Source organism: Phyllobates terribilis, unplaced genomic scaffold, assembly GCF_046119375.1.
Source record: "Phyllobates terribilis strain yellow unplaced genomic scaffold, ASM4611937v1 Scaffold_5__5_contigs__length_657084704, whole genome shotgun sequence".
Taxonomy (NCBI): domain Eukaryota; kingdom Metazoa; phylum Chordata; class Amphibia; order Anura; family Dendrobatidae; genus Phyllobates; species Phyllobates terribilis.
In genome coordinates this window covers 591,487,106-591,504,297 of record NW_027362765.1, presented here as the reverse complement: position 1 = coordinate 591,504,297, position 17,192 = coordinate 591,487,106, and the positions used below count along the sequence as shown (strand labels likewise).

The 17,192-nt window shown below is 43.7% G+C and overlaps 1 protein-coding gene across 5 annotated transcripts in view; it reads right to left on the bottom strand.

Moving 5' to 3' along the window:
- The window catches only part of LOC141273710 (rap1 GTPase-GDP dissociation stimulator 1-like), a 592,027-nt gene that overhangs the window by 456,265 nt on the left and 118,570 nt on the right, over window positions 1-17,192 (bottom strand). For all 5 annotated transcript variants that reach the window (XM_073685973.1, XM_073685978.1, XM_073685977.1 and 2 more), the window contains exon 2: window positions 8,583-8,750. In XM_073685973.1, the coding sequence (XP_073542074.1) occupies window positions 8,583-8,750 (168 nt within the window). The remainder of the gene's footprint in view (window positions 1-8,582; window positions 8,751-17,192) is intronic.

Sequence of the window (17,192 nt, the reverse complement as noted above, 5' to 3'; positions counted from 1 at the left end):
CCCTGGTAAGTGGCATCCGTGCGCCTTTTTCTCTAAGAAATTGTCGTCCGCTGAGAGGAATTACGATGTCGGCAATAGGGAACTCTTGGCCATTAAGTTAGCTTTTGAGGAGTGGCGCCATTTTTTGGAGGGGGCAGTCCATCCGGTCACCGTCATCACCGATCACAAGAACCTGCTATATCTGGAGTCCGCGAAACGTCTGAATCCCAGACAAGCTAGGTGGTCATTGTTTTTTACCAGGTTTAATTTTGTCGTTACATATCGTCCTGGGTCAAAAAATGTAAAGGCGGATGCCTTATCTCGTAGTTTCCCTGGGGCCGGGAATACGGACGACCCGATTCCTATCCTTCAGGAGGGGGTGGTGGTTTCGGCAGTATGCTCTGAGCTGGAGGAGGAGGTATTGGAGGCTCAGGGGGATGCCCCTGTTGGACCTCCGGGGAGACTGTTTGTTCCAGATCAGTTGCGACAAAAGGTGATCGAGGCACACCATAACTCAGTTTTTGCAGGACACCCGGGGAGTAAAGCAACTGTGGATCTCCTCTCGCGTCGGTTTTGGTGGCCTAACTTACATAAGGAGGTGGTAACTTTTGTCGCGTCCTTTGGGGTTTGTGCGCGCTCTAAGACCTCACATACCCGTCCGTCTGGGGCCCTCTTACCTTTGAAGATCCCGGAGCGTCCTTGGACTCATCTGTCTATGGACTTTATTACGGACCTCCCTCCGTCTTCGGGTAAAACGGTCATACTCGTTGTAGTGGACAGGTTCAGCAAGATGGCACATTTTATCGCTCTTCCGGCTCTCCCTAATGCGAAAACTCTTGCGCAGGTGTTCATTGGGGAGATTGTGAGGCTTCACGGGGTACCCTCCGAGGTGGTGTCTGATCGGGGGTCTCAGTTTGTGTCCAAGTTCTGGAAGGCGTTTTGTGCACGGCGGGGTATGCATTTGTCGTTCTCATCGGCTTTTCATCCTCAGACCAATGGTCAGACGGAACGTATGAACCAGAGCTTGGAGACATATCTCCGGTGTTTTGTGTCAGAGAACCAGGAGGACTGGGCTTCTTTCTTACCTCTGGCAGAGTTTGCTCTTAATAATAGGCGGAGCGAGTCCACTGGTAAGTCCCCGTTTTTTGGGGCATATGGTTTTCACCCCCAGTTTTGTACTTTCAGTAGGGGGGGCTCTTCGGGGGTTCCTGAGGAGGAACGATTTTCCTCATCACTCGCTTCAGTATGGAGAGGGGTGCTGAAGAATCTGAATACTATGGGGAACTGATACAAACGTATGGCTGATAGGAGGAGAGTGTCTGGTCCGGACCTAAGTGTGAACGATCGGGTATGGTTGTCTACCAGGAATATTAAACTTAAGGTTCCCTCCTGGAAACTGGGTCCCAGGTTCATCGGGCCGTACAGAATCAGTTCTATTATTAATCCGGTGGCATTCCGTCTTGACCTCCCCCCTACGTTTAAAATTCACAACGTGTTCCACAGATCGTTGCTTAAGAGGTATGTGGCGCCGGTGGTACCGTCACCTTTACCTCCCCCTCCAGTGGTGGTCAATGGTAACTTGGAGTTCCAGGTATCGAGGGTCATCGATTCACGCTTTAATCGCCGGTCCCTTCAGTACCTGGTTCATTGGAAAGGGTATGGTCCTGAGGAGAGGATGTGGGTTCCTGCGTCGGATATTAACGCAGACCGATTAGTTCGGGCCTTCCACACAACTCACCCGGATAAACCTGGCCCTGAGGGTCCGGAGGCCCCTTGTAGAAGGGGGGGTACTGTCACGGGTGTGTCGCCACGAAGATCATCACGAGTACACAGCCTGACTTCTCGCAGCTGACTTGTTGGTGCTTTGTGTTTTTCGGCAGTGAGGGAGTTAATTCTCTCTCTCTCTGTGCTAGACGAGGTCCAGCCTCGCCCAGCTGCAATCAATACTGCTGTAGTGAGACTCCTTCAAATGCCTGCTGGTCTGTTTGGGAAGTGTCGGTGAAAGCATTTCATTCAGACTAACAGAGCGGATCGTGGTGTTTGGAGTTTCTGAGATAAGTGTATTTGGAGTGTTTTTCCCTTCCTCGCTTTATCATTTATCTCCTTTCCCGTTGGTGTTCCCTCTGTTGTAGTTGTGTAGTTTTTGTATGCAAGGTGGTTTTGGTTTTTCCCTTGTACTGTCTCGTTCGTCTAAGTACTGTGTGTGGGCATATTATTACTTGTCCCCTTTTGTTGTGATTGGGGTCCTTCTCAGGACTAGATTACTTAGGTGCAGGGATCCTCAGGAAGTAGGGGTTACGCTGGCGGCCTGGACCTCTGTACCTTTAACAGTACCTCCAGGTTGAGGGACTAGTCAGGGCCCCAGCTTAGGGTCAGCTTAGGCCCCCTACCTCCAGTATACAGAGACAGCGTGACACCTAGTGAGAGAGGCCCAGGAGGAGAGTAGGGAGAGGAGAGAGGAGCCGTGGGACAGACTCCAGTGAGACAGAAGGGATCCCAGGGGCAAGGCGAGTGCAGGATGCCACCCGTGCGCCCGAATTCACGCTGACGTGGAGGATCAAGTTCTGATCCAAGGGGACCGGCCCCAAACTAGTGAAGAACAACCAGGCTCAGCTAGCCAACTGGAGGCTGCAGCATTTTCAAGGTGTTGCAGCCAAAATCCACAATTACATCGCTGAAAAGGTGGCCACATAGGGTCCAGGGGACTGAGAGCAAGTCACCCGAAAAGGCCCGAGGCTACTGGCTTGGGACACTGATTGTGAGGCGCAGGGCAGGAGGGTAAGAGCCAGCGCAGTGAGACGACCGGGAAAGGTACATAGAACGGGGTCCTGTCCAAGTGCTCCTGAGATACCTGAGAGTTTGCTGGATCACTACCCCGGAGGACACAGGACGACGTGGGCGGTTGCACACCGGTAACTGTAACTTTGAGAACTTAAGAACTGTGAGTAAAACCTGAAGACTGCACCCCACTGTGTCCTTGAATAATTGCTGCGCCATCACCTGAATTACACGGCACCAACAACATCTACCTCCACAATTCTTCATATACTACCCTGGAGCTTAGCTCTGCCTGTGGAGAGCTGAACAAACTCTGCTGTGTCACCATCTGCTCCAGTGGATCTGCACCGCAGCGGCGGCCCCATATAGCCGCATACCACAGGTGGCGTCATGAACATTATCTCCAAAAACTTTATTCCCCTTTTACTTTTCCCTTAATTATTTGACCACTCGGGGCTACGGACAGGGTCACTGCCACCGTGACATCCCCAGCACCGACAGTCTCGGCACCGAGTACCCCACGGTTTCAGGGGGCGCGTCACATATCCAACTGTAGTTTGCACATACCCCTGATCTCTCAGGACAACTCCCTAAATTCTAGACAGCCCTGCTGGTTCCAGGATGGTTGGGTGTTATGGGGGTATATGGTAATGTATAGAGATTCTATAAAATTTTCTTTTAGAGTCATTGCTGAAAATGTTTTAAACTGTCCTGTTAGTCTATAACTGCCAAAAATTGCCTTCTTTTTACTTTGAGCATCAAAAGGAAGAATTTTGTAAGACATTATGATAGAATACTTAAAATACATTCTTTTGAATAGTGAAGTATAGTAAAAAAAATACACTGGGCTTTTAAAATTCCATCTGTCACCTTTCCTTGCGATGTCCTTGTTGCCATGCCAACAGAATGAATCATAAGAATATGGAGATAGCTGTTAAGGCCAGTCTATGGAGGACTGACAGGTAAAATTAGCCAACTTCTGCTCAAATTAGGTAAATCACACTTTGCAATTACCTCTACATAGTTATCTTGTGCAATAACTTACTTTGCAGAGTCATTAAAAGAACTGAATTTACCTGAACGTCAGTAACTGTTACAGATTCCCTGATACATAAGAGTTGTCCCAAACCATCTAGAGAAACCTTGTTTTTCTCCATTCGGTGAGCCTTTAAAGAGGTCATTCAAAAACAGCACCACACTAGTTACCCTAGTAACTTTAATAGAGCACAACTGCAATGCCAGAAAAAACTCATGGACAGATGTTGCTGTTACGCATACAGGTGGCGCAAGTGGTTCGTGTACCCACTGTGCCATGGGGCCGGGCTTACCTAAGAGGGGCACAGCAAATCAACTACCTGGTGTTCACTGGAGCTCCTGATGGTGGAGTCAGGCTTGGCTTCAGGTAGCCGCCAGGTGCCACTCCTAGGCAGTCCCCTGTACTGCAGCTGCTGACCTCAAGCGTCAGGTACACAAACACGGATAGAACTCAGGCTTTGTTCAGACTACTAGGTTCAGGATCCATGGGTAGAATGGTAACTGACACAGAGTCTCAGACAGAGCTGATTTGGAGACTGGTAGGACAGTCTGGATACATGGCATACTCGGATAGGCACATGTTCAGTCACATGGGTCTTGGATGTATATTCAGGTACCACCGGAGAGGCTCCAGGTTTCAGGACTGGCCACAAGAGGACCAGGGACTTCATAATTCACTAGTAGAACACCACACTACCTAATGATTTAATATTGCTTCGGCACCTCCGTATTGGGGGAGGGTGCCTTTTAAACAAGATGCTTCCCAGCTATTGGCTGGTGGCCATCTTGCAGGTGCATGTGCTGGCCCTTTAAGAACAGGGTAGTGTGCGCACGACGCTCGCCACCAAGAACTGCAGTGCGTACAACACCAGGAAGCAGGGAACACTCCGGGCACCATGCCGCGTGGCAGGGGCGGTGAGTATGCTGTTGTCCCTGCATGGAGGGAGAAGGGGAACTATGTAGGGGTGCCGACAATAGCATTACAGTTTCTAGTTCTTGCCATGTTTTTTGCATCCTTGAGAACCCCTCTAAGGATATGTTCACATGCTGAGGCGGATGAATGTTGTTCAGGGCCGGACTGGGATTACAAAGCAGCTCTGGCACACAAACCTCATTAGCCTACGTAATAATAATAATCTTTATTTATATAGTGTCAATATATTCTGCAGCGATTTACAATTCAGAGGTTCATATACAACAGTCATAAATAACAGAGCTAAAGATAATAAAATAATTGAAGCAAAATTAATGAAGACCCTGCTCGTAAGACCTTACAATCTACAATAAGGTGGGGGTGACACAAAGTACAGGGGCTTATTTACAATGATGGTTCAGCCATCTTGAGGGGATAAGGGATAGATAAAGGCTGCATAGTCTCATCACCAGCCAATATTTGTAGTGTTTTTGGGTTCGGTGGAGTTTGGTGGAGACTTATATTTGGAAAAATAATGAATGGGCTATAAAAATATAAAAAGGACTTTGATTAGGGAACGTGATAGGCCACCCTAAACAGGTGTGTTTTTAGGGAGCGCCTAACACTGTATAAGTTGTGGTTCATCCTAATTTCTTGGGGAAGAGCATTCCAAAGAATAGGTGCAGCCGAGAGTGAGAGGTACGGATTAGTGCGGATGTTATTCGAAAGTTGCTTGCTGAGCGTAGAGAGCGTAGAGAACGGGTAGGGCCGATAAACAGAAATGAGGGAAGAGATGTAGGGGGTGCTGCACTGTGGAGAGCTTTGTGCGTGAGAACAAGCAATTTAAATTGGATCCTATAATTCATGGGCAGCCAGTGCAATGACTGGCATAGAGCGGAAGTGCCTGAGTAACGATTAGCCAGATAGATGACCCTGGCTGCAGCATTAAGGATGGACTGGAGAGGGGAAAGTCGAGTGAGGGGGGGGCCAATTAATAGAGAATTACAGTAGTCAAGGCGGGAGTGGATCAGGGCAACAGTGAGGGTTTTTGTTGTTTCCAAGGTGAGAAAAGGGCAGATTCTAGAGATGTTCTTCAGGTGCAAGCGACAAGAGCGGGCAAGAGATTGTATATGGGAGGTGATGGAAAGATTGCTGTCAAACACAACACCCAGACAGCGCGCCTGCTGGTTCAGCGTTATTGTGGTGCCACAAACAGAGAGGGAGATGTCAGATTTAGGGAGGTGAGTAGATGGCGGGAGCAAAAGAAGTTCAGTTTTGGAAAGGTTGAGTTTCAGATAGAGAGCGGACATTATGTTGGAACTGCGGCCAGACAAAATCATCCTCTCCATAGTGTGGAAAACTAGTGGTACACAACGCTTAGTGTGCTAAATTTATTTTTTACTTGGTAACGCCTGCCCCTAATCTCCTAGTTAGATAGCAACCTCATCACTAAAATGAAACATGAAAAACAGATATTGACATGGTTAGGGAGAGACGTGCGCTCACTTTTTCAGTCAAGAACTAGTGCATACTACATCTATACAAATACCAATATGACCAAAACGACACCATAAAGTGACCATACAGTGGACAAGATCTGCACAGGACTTCTGCTGGGTACAACGCATTCCTCTATATCCATAGCATATTGTACCACTCGGGTCCTTCTCTTATAGATAATTTCCACACTCTCTTTGGATTCCTAGACAGCCCAGTAAACCCTTCATATAATGGTACAAGTGGATTTTTATGCCTTTTTTTGTCCAAGAAAGACATTCTACACATACCCTATTCTTAGCCTGACGAAGCGTACATTTCCCAAAACGTTGCTATACTTCACTCTGTGGTGTAATAACTTATTTTTGGATATGAGGATAGGAAATTAAAATTATTCAAAAAAAAACATTCCTTTTTGGGACTATTCTTGGTGTGCTATTCCTTTATACAATATTAATTTTCTGCTAGGTATTATCACGCTGCAGACTACACAACAGAATATTGCAATGATCGGATGCTGTCACAGGCAGACTATGTAACAATTAGAGTATCGATAGTCTTTCCTGGCATGTCTGTTTTAATAAAGAAACTCTGATATTGCATACTTCTGGAACATTCACATGATAAGTCATAAATGTCTGATCAATACAGGTCCCACCACTGGAACCTGTATCTATCTTAAAAACAGAGGTCCGTGATCCCCTTCTACACCCTGCCTGGTGCCTCCACTGCTATCAGTTGGCTACATGACTGCAATCCTAGCTTACTAGTGGTGGCATCAATATCGCCACTCTGCCCACTGTTAGCAGATCAAAACCATACCCAGATCGACTGCCCACCGACAGCAGATCATCTCCCACTGATAGAAAATCACCTCTCACCACTCTGGTATTGGCATCAAAAGTCTCACACACATACTGGTAGGAGAATCACAGTGCCATTCCTCTCTGGTGGCATTATTTATATGGAATGTGTCATAAGAAAATCATGTTTTTGTGTTACATGTATTTTTTTTAAATACATGGCAATATTTTTTTTAACGCTCATGGGGATCTGTGACCCAACCTATTGTGAATGATGGATACTGTGCTATCAGCTGTGTATAGAGGTGTTACCCGTCATTATAAATCTGCCTCTGATGATAATGAGCCTGCTGAAACCTCTTTCTGAAAGGACAGGAAGTATCAGCCTAAAATAGCCTCAGTTTGAGAGACTATTAATTTTATTTTTGAATGAAGATTATAATATGACATTTTTTTTCCAAAATAAAAAAATATATATATATTAATATTTAACACGAAAATGTGATTAAAAAAATCAATAATTTTTTAATGACACGTTCCCATTAACCCCTTTCTCAATGACTTTTTCACACACTCATTAGAAACTTCAATGCAAAAGATAGGGATTGAGTCTGTTCATTGATGCTAATGTACATGCCAGTTTTATGAAATAACAGGAAGTATCATCTAGAATAAAGTGGCCAGTGTGAAAATTGCAAGATTTCTCATTTTTATTTTTAATTCAGAGTGCGATATAGGAAAAAAAATTGACAAAAATATTCTAAAAAATAAATTTAGATACAAACCCGATTTAAACAGTAAATTAACATGATGATACATTCCTATTAATCCTTTCCTATTGGAAGCAGCAGAGGGAATAATGTATGAGGGAGATAGAGAGTACAGAGAGCTTTCCAGGCTCCTCTCTCACCTCTCCTGTACATCATGAGCTTTCTCAGAGCTCCCACTGTCGGCTCCTTCAGCACTTGTGGTCATACGACCATGTCACCACAGGCCCTTCAAGCTCTCTAGCCATGGAGACTACACTGATAATACAGGGCAGTCATTGTCAATGCACTTGGCCCACACAGATCTGCCCTTTGGGAATCTGCCCAGCAGATCATTCTGGGCTTGATGTGGTTAACCGTCCATACGGCATATAGTTTGTTGAGTTGGTTTTCAATTAATTTGAAGAGGGTTAGGGTTAGGGTTAGGGTTTGCCCAAATGCAGCTGCGTAAAAGTCATAAATTATAAGTATTTCTCATAGTATTTTTGATGGTTTTCTTTTTTTTACTTTGTAATATGTTTATTAATTGCTTTGTTGTCTGCATCCCCCCTGTACGGACAGTAAGAGAGAAAGACAAGTCCTTAGAAGAAAAGCAAAATTTAATATAAAGCTCTTGAGTGATCAGAGGAGCGTGAAAATAACTTATTTTCCATCTCATGAACTTCAAACTCGTCTTTTTTTATAGCAGGATTTAACTTTGGTTGCATTGTCCATGACCTAGATATACTCAGTGGTAGGAGCAGCATATCATTCATATATCTCAGTCAGCAGGAGATGAAAGTGTTCGGAGAGATTAGCATAATACTTAACTGTCTTCATCTATTGCCAGCAGTACCACATTGAGGCTTTGCTGGATCTGCTTCTCATCCTCACCATCCACTCCACAAAGTTTGAGGCACTCCAAGTGCTGGCACAGACTCTCAGCATGGCAAATAGAAGCCCCTTCAGAAACAGTTGGTTTTATGAGTTCCTCGGGCACTAAAAGGATTAGATTAAGACATTAAAACAAACTATTAGTAAATACCTACATCTTGGGTTAAAAAAAATAAACGTTAATTAGAAAGCAATTACTTTAATTCTACAATCTCACTTGTCTGCACGCAGCTTTAATGCAGTTCAATTTTAGTATATTTTGCATTCTCTTTTAAGGCCTTTGAAGCTCCTGTTTCAAGTTTCACCCACTTTTGACAATAAGTTTTTTATTACAAGTACCCCCTAAAAAGTTAATTATGGGCACATACACCAACACATAAAAGCAAAATAACGTGTTATGTTTCACCTGGAAAATTCTCAAAATGGCAATAAAAACTAAAAACAAAATAACTTGAACTTTTTAGGGTCTGATTAACAGGTCCGTCCCACAAAATCAGTTGGATTTTTGGTCACAGGTTGCAAGATGCTTGGGACTTTGCATATACAGGGGCTGATACATCAAAGTTTTTAGGCCAGAAAAGTGGACTGGAGTAACATTTCTGGCAAGATGCGGAGCACACCATTGATAAGATGCACCACTTTATTCCTGCAGGACCATTGCTAAGACTGGGGTACAAAACACAAGTCTTAATGAATTGGGGCATTAATATTTAGCTTTTGAGTTGTGTGTCATCTGTCTTTTTATTTACAACCAATTTGTAGTTCTAAGGCCTCATTATTATTATCATTACTTATTTTTAAAGTACCATTAATTCAGACATCCATGCTTTTTCTCGTACATAATTTAAGAAAGTAGGAGGTAAAGTCCTAGTTGGCAGGTATGTGTTACTGAGATTGTTTTTTCGTTGACTGGATTTTGGGTCTAGGATTTAGGAGTGACCAAAAAAGCCTGGGTGGGAAAGGTTGTTCTCATACTCCAGTCTGGGTCTTACAGGCCTAATAACAGGCAGCTAGGAATAGCTCAGCAACGTGTGTTGTGTTGGAGCTGGAGAAAGACCATTCATGGAGGATAGTGTATGCTAATGACTGAGAAGTGCCTGTGATATCAAGTTGGTGAGACTGTTTGATTTACTTTGCCTTACTAAGAGAGGGGACTGTCTTATTATTCATTTGTACTGAATAATATTAATTTTTTCATTCATTTTTGGAGCTGTAAAGTTTATGAAGGACAATAATTTTTATTGTTTTGATATAAAATCCTTGTGCCTGTGCGTATGTAAGTGGCTATCAGAAAGCCAAAACCCCAAAAGTAAAAATCTAGACTGCTGTTTCTCAGTATTTTGGATTCAAGTTCCATCAGTGTTTGGGCTGTGTTTGGTCTGTTTGGCAACTTTTATCATCAGTGTTTTATAAGTAATTTTTTACTGATGAAAATTAAACAAGTTGTAAATTTTCCCTATCCATTGAAATGTTAGACGCAAACATCACATCGATTGCACACTGATGTATGTTATCCGTGTGCTGTCAATGGTTTTCACAGGTAATTTAGATCCATAACTTGGGTCAAAAACGGACATGTCTCTGATTTTTGCAGACTACTCTATCTGCAAGAAAACACGGATGTGGGAAGAGCCCCATAGATTATAAAGGAAAAGCAAGGATAGAACATGTAGGTGAAAAACAGACTTATAAATGAGGCCTTGAATAGACATTTAAACAAGTTGCATGACCTAAAACGTTTGCGACTTGCTGTTAATACTTGCTGTCACCTGACACATTGCAATATATCCCCAGCCTTAATCCTTTAATGTACTGTGCATATGTGCCAGAAAAATACAGGGCCATTTCATATTTTAGAGAATAAAAGGTTGACTGAAAGTCAAATTGGACATACACTGTAAAGTGTTTCATCACAGATTCATTAAAACTGGCATTGTGGACACCAGTTATAATGATCAGGACTGCTGGAGTAAGATGTGCCTATTTCATTAGTGCAGAATGCAGATTTAATTTCTTAGTTATATAGAGTGGCTCTTGTAGCTTGCACCTGTTCACACTTGTCTTTTTCTGTTTGGAAGTGCCGGTCAGTTTTGTGATATTTGCAGTATACGCCTTCAGACTGAGCACTCCTCCCATCAGCCTAAGGCATTTTTAAATAGAGCTTGAACCTACCTGCCCATATAATTGGGAAAAACCAAAGACAAGCAAAATACCCCAATAACTGGAAGTAAATGGATAATTCGCACAGTGCAAAAAAATATGATAAATAATAAAGGGTATTTAGTTAACATAATTTTGATCAAAATAATGTAAAAGCTATCCCGCCACGTCATGGCAACCCTTATGGGACAGTCCTTACTCTAATATCAAAACCTGACCAGTTGTCAAGTGACATACATATGGATAAGGGCAGAGAGACTGAACCCCTAGTAGAAGCATAGACCTGAGAGGCAGAATGAACCTTTCAGCTCAGACAAAGGACGTCCACACCCTTATATGCACTTAGGCACACTAAACTACAAAGAAAAAACCTGGGAGTCTGAACTGAAACGTAAATTGATGTGCATGCAAAATGTAAATGCATGTTCACATAAGGCCACTGTTAGAACCTTGCTCTTAGGTTTTTTTTCCTTTGCTGGTCACATGACCTTGTTGGCCTATTTAATCCTGCTCCGCCCTTTGCTGGACTTCATTGTATATCTACTTTCTAGCTAGCCTGTGCTCTGTGTCTTGCTCTGTTAGTTTGCTTGGTCTACTGACCTCTATGTTCTATATATTTTGTTTGTTCGTCTGTCTGCTACTATTTCTGTTAGGAGGTGTCCCATATTCCTCCCAGTCCTTAGTACTTGTAGGGATTCCTTCCCCACATCTATAGGTCTCCGTACAGACTAGCTTAGGACTTTAGCAGGTCTGATCGCAGGATCAAGTTCCCTGTTACATCGTAGGGATTAAGCTGAGTTCTATCGTAGGGACAGATCTCCTCTCTTTCCTTAGCTCTGGTAGCAGAACATAACAGTAAGTCCAGCCAGCAAATTCTCTAAGGAAAGATTTTTCTGTTCCATCATGGTGTCGGTTCAGGATTTGGTTCATCGCCTGCAGGGACTCTCTCTGGAGGTGGCCGAGCTCCGTCAGCACGTGAGTAACTGTCCTGGAGCACATTTCTTGGAGCCTAAGGTATGTTTGCCGGATTTATTTTTTGGTGAACACCGAGAATTTTTTTCATTCAAAAATGCTTGCTTATTGTATTTTCGTTTGAGACCTAAGTCCTCTGGGGATGAATCCCAGCACGTAGGGTTCATAATGTCACTTTTGCGCAAAGAGCCTCAGGAGTTGGCCTTTTCTTTGCAACCTAGTGATACATGCTTCAGATCAGTGGATAGTTTTTTTTCTGCTTTGGGACTATTATATGATGATCCTGACCGTGTCGCATCAGCTGAGACTGAGTTGAGACGTTTAAAACAAGGATCAGGTAATGTGGAAAAATATTGTACTCATTTCCGTCGTTGGTCTACTCAAACAGGGTGGAATGATTCTGCTCTGAAAAGTCTATTTCTTGCTGAGCTCAGTGAAAGGGTTAAAGACCTGCTAATTGCTTATCCTACACCTGAAGATTTGCAACAGGCTATGCAATTAGCTATACGGGTGGATAGAAGACTGCGTGAAAGGGTTAATGAGAGCAAATCCTCTGCTATGTCAGTTTCTGGTTATGAGAATGTGTGTACTAACAGTGGTGAACCGATGGAGATTGGATCGGTGGCACCTCGCTCTCAAGAAAAAGACCGTCGATTTTTTGAAGGCTTGTGTTTCTATTGCGGAAAATCTGGTCATTTGATTAAAGGCTGTGAGCTTCGTATGAAGAAAGAAAAAAAATGGTCAGTCATGCCCGTATTGCCTGTTTAAATTCCAAGGGTGTATTTTTAGCTGCTTCCACGATTGCTCAGGAAAAATTAATGGAATTTCGGGTGTTTGTCGATTGTGGGTCTACTCTGAATGTTATTGATGGGGGATTCGTGGAAAGACTCAATTTAAAACCTAAACCTTTATCATCCCCCATTGCTGTGGTTTCTGTGGATGGTTCCCCTTTGAAGAATATTACTCTCAAGGTCTGTGAATTTCCTCTCACTATTAATGGTGTTCACCATGAGAAATTGGATTTGGTAGTGTTGAATAACTTGCCTTCTCCAGTAATATTGGGATTGCCCTGGTTAAAATTTCACAATCCTGTACTGGATTGGTCTACCAGTGAAATTAAATCCTGGAGCCATAAATGTTATGACAAGTGTTGTAATGGGCGTATTGCAGCTTTGGATAGGGGAGAATTGCCTGTTCCTATTCAGGATTTTTGGAGAGTTTTTTCTGAGAAGGAATCGCAGATTTTGCCTCCCCATAGAGACTATGATTGTTCTATTGAATTTGTCCCTGGAGCGACTCTTCCTAAAAGTCGTTTATTTAACCTTACTATTCCTGAGAGGAAGGCTTTGGAGGAATACATACAGACAAGTTTGGCCGCCGGTCACATTAGGCCCTCTAAGTCTCCTGTGGCGGTTGGATTTTTTTTTGTAAGAAAAAAGGACGGCGGTTTACGTCCTTGTCTGGATTTTCGTGAGATTAACAAAATTACTGTACGCAATCCTTACCCACTGCCATTGATTCCTGATCTGTTTAACCAGTTAATGGGGCCAAGTGGTTCTCTAAAATTGACCTTAAGGGGGCATACAATCTGTTGCGCATGAAGGAGGGTGACGAATGGAAGACTGCTTTTAACACTCCTGTGGGTCATTTTGAGAATCTGGTTATGCCTTTTGGTCTTACTAATGCTCCTGCATTTTTTCAGAATCTGATTAATGACATCCTTAGACCTTTGATCGGTAAAAATGTGGTTGTGTATTTGGATGACATTTTGATTTATTCGCCGGATCTGGAGTCTCATTGGCGGAGCGTGCGTGAGGTATTACAGTTATTAATGGACAATTTTCTTTTTGCTAAGCTGGAGAAATGTGAGTTCGCTGTACAGAGAATTAGTTTTTTGGGCTACATTATCTCCAGCAAAGGTTTTGAGATGGATCCGGTTAAGGTTCAGGCTGTGCAGGAATGGCCTAGGCCTATTGGTTTGAAATCGATACAGAGGTTTTTGGGTTTCGCCAATTACTATAGAAAATTCATAAAAATTTTTTCTAGTATTGTCAAACCTCTGACTGATCTCACCAGGAAAGGTGCTGATGCGGTTCAGTGGTCTTCTGAAGCCATTGAAGCTTTTGTGTATCTCAAGGAGAGGTTCACCTCTGCTCCCATCCTTATGCAGCCTGATGTTACTAGGCCGTTTTTGGTTGAGGTTGATGCTTCCTCTGTGGGGGTTGGCGCAGTATTGTCTCAGGATAACGGGGATGGATTACATCCCTGTGCCTTTTTTTCAAAAAAATTTTCGGAGACTGAACTGAATTACGATATTGGTAATCGGGAATTATTGGCTATTAAACTCGCATTTGAACACTGGCGCCACTTCTTGGAAGGTGCGGAATTTCCCGTTCAGGTTCTTACGGATCATAAAAATCTGATATATCTTGATGCTGCCAAGCGCCTGAATGCCCATCAGGCTAGGTGGGCACTGTTTTTCTCGCGGTTTAATTACCATCCCTGGTACTAAGAATGTTAAGGCGGATGCCTTGTCTCGCAGTTTTTCTCCCATAGTCGGTGCTGAGAAAGAGGAGAACATTTTACAAGAAGGTGTTGTGATAGCTGATTTGGACTCCGTTTTGGAAAATGAGATTCTTAAAGCACAGGAGAATGCCCCTTCTAACACTCCTCATGGGAGGTTGTTTGTGCCTGGGACCTTTAGGAGAGATTTGTTTGTTGAGTGTCACGAATCTCGGTTGGCAGGTCATCCCGGAATCTCTGAGACCAAGAGACTGGTGGGTCGCAGTTTTTGGTGGCATGGATGGCAGAAGGAAGTCATTAAGTGGGTGCGTCAATGTACTATATGTGCTAGATCTAAGTCCTCACATACTCCTGCTGCGGGGTTGCTTTGTCCTTTGGAGGTTCCCAGTGCTCATTGGACACATTTGGCTATGGACTTTATAACTGACCTTCCCCCCTCTGAGGGTTTTACTGTCATCTGGGTGGTCGTGGACCGTTTTAGCAAGATGTGTCACTTGGTTCCTTTCGTCAAACTGCCCTGCGCTAAAACTCTCGCTAAGGCCTTTGTCAAGGAAATTGTCAGACTTCATGGCGTTCCTACTGACATTGTTTCTGATAGGGGTCCTCAGTTCGTGGCTCGTTTTTGGCGTGCCTTTTGTGATAGGTTGGGAGTTCATTTGTCGTTCTCGTCCGGATATCATCCTGAATCTAATGGCCAGACAGAAAGGAAAAACCAGGATGTTGAGCAGTTCTTGCATTGTTTTGTGGCAGACAATCAAGAGGGGTGGTCTGAGTTTCTGCCACTTGCTGAATTTGCTCTGAACAATCATACATCTTCTTCTGCTGGTTGTTCGCCTTTTTTTTGTTGTTCTGGGAGACATCCGTCGTTTGGGTCGTTCTCCAAGTTGGGATCTGCCGTGCCTGAGGAGGAGAATTTTTCCGGTGATTTGGAGAGAGTTTGGACGGATGTGCGTGGTAATCTTCAGGAGGCCAACAGAAAATCTAAAGACTACTTTGATAGGAAACGACAGGAGGTTTTATTCGCTGTTGGTGACATGGTTTGGTTGTCCTCTAGGAATCTGCGGTTGAGGATTCCTTCAAAGAAATTGGGTCCCAAGTTTGTAGGGCCCTTTAAGGTGCTTCAGGTTGTCAACCAATCTGCTGTTAGGTTGGAGGTTCCTACCTCCTGGAGAATTAATCCGGTATTTCATGTCTCTCTGTTGAAAAAAGCTGTTGTATCGGATTGTGACGCCTCTGCCTCTGTTCCTCCGGTGGTGGAGGACGGGGAATATGAAATTTCTCGCATCCTTAACTCTAGACAGTATAGAGGTAGTTTGCAGTATCTTGTGGCCTGGAAAGGTTTCGGTCCCGAGGATAACTCTTGGGTGAGGTCGGATGATGTTTCCGCGTCCAGACTTATCAGAGTGTTTCACAGGAGATTTCCTGATAAGCCTGGTCCTAGGGGATCCGGAGGATCCTCTTAGAAGGGGGGGTACTGTTAGAACCTTGCTCTTAGGTTTTTTTTCCTTTGCTGGTCACATGACCTTGTTGGCCTATTTAATCCTGCTCCGCCCTTCTGGCTTTGCTGGACTTCATTGTATATCTACTTTCTAGCTAGCCTGTGCTCTGTGTCTTGCTCTGTTAGTTTGCTTGGTCTACTGACCTCTATGTTCTATATATTTTGTTTGTTCGTCTGTCTGCTACTATTTCTGTTAGGAGGTGTCCCATATTCCTCCCAGTCCTTAGTACTTGTAGGGATTCCTTCCCCACATCTATAGGTCTCCGTACAGACTAGCTTAGGACTTTAGCAGGTCTGATCGCAGGATCAGGTTCCCTGTTACATCGTAGGGATTAAGCTGAGTTCTATCGTAGGGACAGATCTCCTCTCTTTCCTTAGCTCTGGTAGCAGAACATAACAGCCACTAGACAGAGAAAAACCAAAGACAAACAAAATACCCAAATAACTGGAAGTAAATGGATAAATCGCACAGTGCAAAAAAATATGATAAATAATAAAGGGTATTTAGTTAACAGAATTTTGATCAAAATAATGTAAAAGCTATCCCGCCACGTCACGGCAACCCTTATGGGACAGTCCTAACTCTAATATTAAAACCTTACCAGTTGTCAAGTGACATACAGTACAGACCAAAGTTTGGACACACCTTCTCATTTAAAGATTTTTCTGTATTTTCATGACTATGAAAATTGTACATTCACACTGAAGGCATCAAAACTATGAATTAACACATGTGGAATTATATAATTAACAAAAAAGTGTGAAACAACTGAAAATATGTCTTATACTCTAGGTTCTACAAAGTAGCCACCTTTTACTTTAATGACTGCTTTGCACACTCTTGGCATTCTCTTGACGAACTTCAAGAGGTAGTCACCGGAAATGGTCTTCCAACAATCTTGAAGGAGTTCCCAGAGATGCTTAGCACTTGTTGGCCCTTTTGCCTTCACTCTGCGGTCCAGCTCACCACAAACCATCTCGATTGGGTTCAGCTCTGGTGACTGTGGAGGCCAGGTCATCTGGCGTAGCACCCCAAAACTCTCCCTCCTAGTCAAACAGCCCTTACACAGCCTGTAGGTGTGTTTGGGGTCATTGTCCTGTTGAAAAATAAATGATGGTCCAACTAAACGCAAACCGGATGGAACAGCATGCTGCTTCAAGATGCTGCGGTAGCCATGCTGGTTCAGTATGCCTTCAATTTTGAATAAATCCCAAACAGTGTCACCAGCAAAGCACCCCCTCACCATCACACCTCCTCCTTCATGCTTCACGGTGGGAATGAGGCATGTAGAGTCCATCCGTTCACCTTTTCTGTGTTGCACAAAGACACGGTGGTTGGAACCAAAGATCTCAAATTTGGACTCATCAGACCAAAGCACAGATTTCCACTGGTC